The 3,640-nt window shown below is 34.2% G+C and overlaps 1 protein-coding gene across 2 annotated transcripts; it reads left to right on the top strand.

Moving 5' to 3' along the window:
* LOC104730303 (peroxidase 45) lies at positions 713-2,886 on the top strand. 2 transcript variants are annotated; one of them, XM_019233963.1, is made up of 5 exons: positions 713-1,001; positions 1,226-1,414; positions 1,772-1,937; positions 2,025-2,447; positions 2,741-2,886. In XM_019233963.1, the coding sequence occupies exons 1-4, from the start codon at positions 786-788 to the stop codon at positions 2,429-2,431; spliced, it is 978 nt and encodes a 325-aa protein (XP_019089508.1). In that variant the 5' UTR covers positions 713-785; the 3' UTR covers positions 2,432-2,447; positions 2,741-2,886. The 2 variants fall into 2 exon arrangements, with proteins under 2 accessions (XP_019089508.1, XP_010447758.1); XM_010449456.2 differs by lacking the exon at positions 2,741-2,886 and having other exon boundaries at positions 714-1,001; positions 2,025-2,603.

Here is a 3,640-nt window from a genome sequence, read left to right as displayed (position 1 = left end):
TTAACTATGACAAGTCAACTTTCGAATCACATTCCATGTTGTAAAGTTAAATTTTAAGGTAGATACTAATCATACTAGTAAAATGAAATAAGATGGGTTCTTCTTCTTGTCACCTCTCGATCTTGTTTAAGTAGTTGGTGAGAAGTGGTAAACTTGGTAACATGCCATTGAGTTGTCAAAGATAAGCATGTATACGTACGGTTATAAAAAAACGTATAGCACACTGCATACATATATATACACACATACATATCGTAGTATCGGCATTTTTTGTTATAAATGTAAATATATTTGTTGTTCTTTTATGCATGATCCTTTTTCAATTGAAAGCCAGAGTAATTGTAATATATACATACCTTAATAGGTTATGCAGTGAACAATTTAATACATTTTTAAAAAAACAATCACCGTCTCGACCAATATAGACCACTACAATACATCCAAATTCTGGATTTACTTGACAATTTTACAAATATATATATAGAGAGAAAAATTAAAATAATAACTCAAAGCCTCACCTTAGCCTCCTCTCAAATTGTCAATATCTAGATGGAGTGTTACATCCACATTTCCTAACAGTTTCTACTCCTTATTTTATTATGGCTAGGGATTTCTTTAATATATCATTCAACAGATCATCATCAGAATAATCATCAAATAATTTGTATATTTAAATGGCTAGCCAAATTGTACGATACCTTTCAATTTAAACTTCTCTTTCTATCTACTATAAAAAGAGACTCTCTAACAACTCTGAAGATTGAGACAACTAATTGAAGTAAACCATGGAGAAGAATACTGCCCAAACCCTCTTCTCCATATTTTCTCTTCTTCTTCTCCTTTCTTCATGTGTCTCTGCTCAGCTCCGGACAGGTTTCTACCAGAGGTCATGTCCCAACGTCGAAAACATCGTCCGTAACGCCGTCCGTCAGAAATTCCAGCAGACTTTCGTCACCGCTCCGGCCACTCTCCGCCTCTTCTTCCACGATTGCTTCGTTCGCGTACGTTACGTTATCTATATATATCTATATCATAGGTGCAAAACTAGTTTTTGAAAAGAATCGATCGTGATGATATTTTCTTACAATATAAAATTTAATTTATCGAAAATCTACAAAAAAAACCGTGTGAATTAAGAGTTTTAGATGTTTATCTTTCTATATATCATTTTCAAACAAAATATTATAGTTACTTACGTTCTTATATTTTAATATGAATTGTTTAGGGATGTGATGCGTCAATAATGTTAGCATCACCGTCAGAGAGAGACCATCCAGATGACATGTCACTGGCCGGAGACGGATTCGACACGGTGATAAAGGCGAAACAAGCCGTTGAAAGAGATCCTAACTGCCGCAACAAAGTCTCATGTGCTGACATTTTGGCTCTCGCCACTCGTGAAGTCGTGGTTTTGGTAATTAATATATATATATATATATACATTAACTTAATTAATATTCCTCTCTTTTTCCCTTTTATATCATATAATGTCAGTCCGAGGTATTGAAAATTCGGTTTTGTTATATATCGTTTTCAGTTTTATTGTGAAAAAAAGCAAATCATATTATTAAATATAAGAAGCATGGTACGAGTTAACTAATAAAGTAATGTTAATTTGATATCAGTTGACACCTTTTTATTGGCGGCTTGTGAATATTATTCTATACAAGTACAAGTAATAACAGGTCATATATATAGTCCAAAAAAGAAGGGTATCATTGTATACAATGATAGATTATAACAAGATAAATAAATAAATCAAAAATTGCAGACCGGAGGACCGAGCTACCCTGTGGAGCTAGGGAGGAGAGATGGCAGATTATCAACAATAGCCAGCGTTCAAAAGCAACTGCCTCAGCCCGGTTTTAACCTAAACCAGCTTAACTCAATGTTCAGCCGTCACGGTCTCTCTCAAACCGACATGATCGCCCTCTCAGGTACCAAACCGAACGAACTAAACCGATTATATTTTTTTTGTAGTACTTGTTATTATGATATAGTATTAATGTTATTGTATTATTCAGGAGCGCATACTATCGGATTCGCACATTGTGGGAAATTCTCAAAGCGTATTTACAATTTTAGTCCTAGAACACGTATTGACCCAAGTATTAACAGTGGATACGCACTTCAACTCCGACAAATGTGCCCGATCGGGGTCGACCCACGAATCGCTATCAACATGGATCCCGTCAGCCCACGTACTTTCGACAATGCTTACTTCAAGAATCTCCAACAAGGAAGGGGTTTGTTTACGTCAGACCAAGTCTTGTTCACGGACCAACGTTCTAGAGCTACGGTTAACTCGTTTGCCAACAGTGAAGGAGCTTTTAGACAAGCTTTTATCTCGGCCATCACAAAATTGGGTCGGGTTGGTGTTAAGACTGGTAATGCTGGTGAGATTCGAAGAGATTGTTCACGTGTCAATTAGAGGTGTTTTGACGTTTTTTTTCTTTTTTTCTTTTCGGGTTTCTTTCTTTTATTCATTAAGAGGATTTGTTTTTATTTTGTTAAATAAACGTTAAGTTCTTATTGTTAATAATGAGTCCAAAAGTGTTCATGAAAAACTACAATTAATAAGATGGATTTATTTCGCTTTTCTTCTTCTTTTGTTTTATGGTTATATCTGACATTATTATATGGTCTCTATGGATGAAAAAAAAAATCAGGCATTTTGAGCTATAGATAATAAGGGTAATCAGATCTTTCGATGTCTCAAATTAAATCATAATTTCACAANATTTTATTTTTGGTTTCTTTCTTTATTCCTTAAGAGGATTTGTTTTTATTCCGTTAAATAAAAAGTTAAGTTCTTATTGTTAATAATAAGGAGTTCAAAAGTGTTCATGAAAACTTCGATTAATAAGATGGTTTTATTTCCTTTTTCTTGTTCTTGTTAAATTTGGGTTTATCATGGGCTTCTAACTAAAAACTAATTGGCAATCAGTAGATTGACCCTAACCCTTTATATATTAATGATAGTCTCTTCAAACTTCAGATGTGGAACTTGGATTGTATCCCAACAATCTCCCCTTCAAACCAAGGACCACATGTGGGATATTAACTCGCCTCCTCGAGATGATAACTCCATCTCGAACTGATCCCACTTGGATCGATAATAAACCCCTTCTTGGGCCCCCATTACTCGGGTTAACAAGAGGCATATCTGTATCCACTCTTCTAGGTCCACCAGAATTTTAACCTTGGGCTCTGATACCATGTTAAATTTGGGCTTATCATGGCTTCTAACTAAAAACCAATTGGCAATTAGTAGATTGACCTTAACCCTTTATATATTAATGATAGTCCTTTCAAACTTTAGATGTGGGACTTGGATTGTATCCCAACTGTTCTTTTGTTTTATGTTTATATATATGGTCTCTAAGAATGAAAAAAAAAAACAGGTGTTTCAGTTATGGATAATAAGGGTAATCAGATCTTTCGATGTCTGAAATCAAATCATAATGTCACAATTTTCCTAAGTAAATAAGTGAAAAATAAAAATGATGGTCAAAACAATCAAAGTCGAAAAAATTGATGCATTTTTTGTTTGTTTGTGTTACGATTAGGAAACAAACAATTCATTTTACTGCATACACTCCAACATTTATACAGGATTTGCAACGAGAAATTGCCAAGT

Source organism: Camelina sativa, chromosome 12, assembly GCF_000633955.1.
Source record: "Camelina sativa cultivar DH55 chromosome 12, Cs, whole genome shotgun sequence".
NCBI classification, from domain to species: domain Eukaryota; kingdom Viridiplantae; phylum Streptophyta; class Magnoliopsida; order Brassicales; family Brassicaceae; genus Camelina; species Camelina sativa.
Note: the sequence above shows the minus strand (reverse complement) of the source record. Positions and strands in the feature narration are given on the sequence as shown.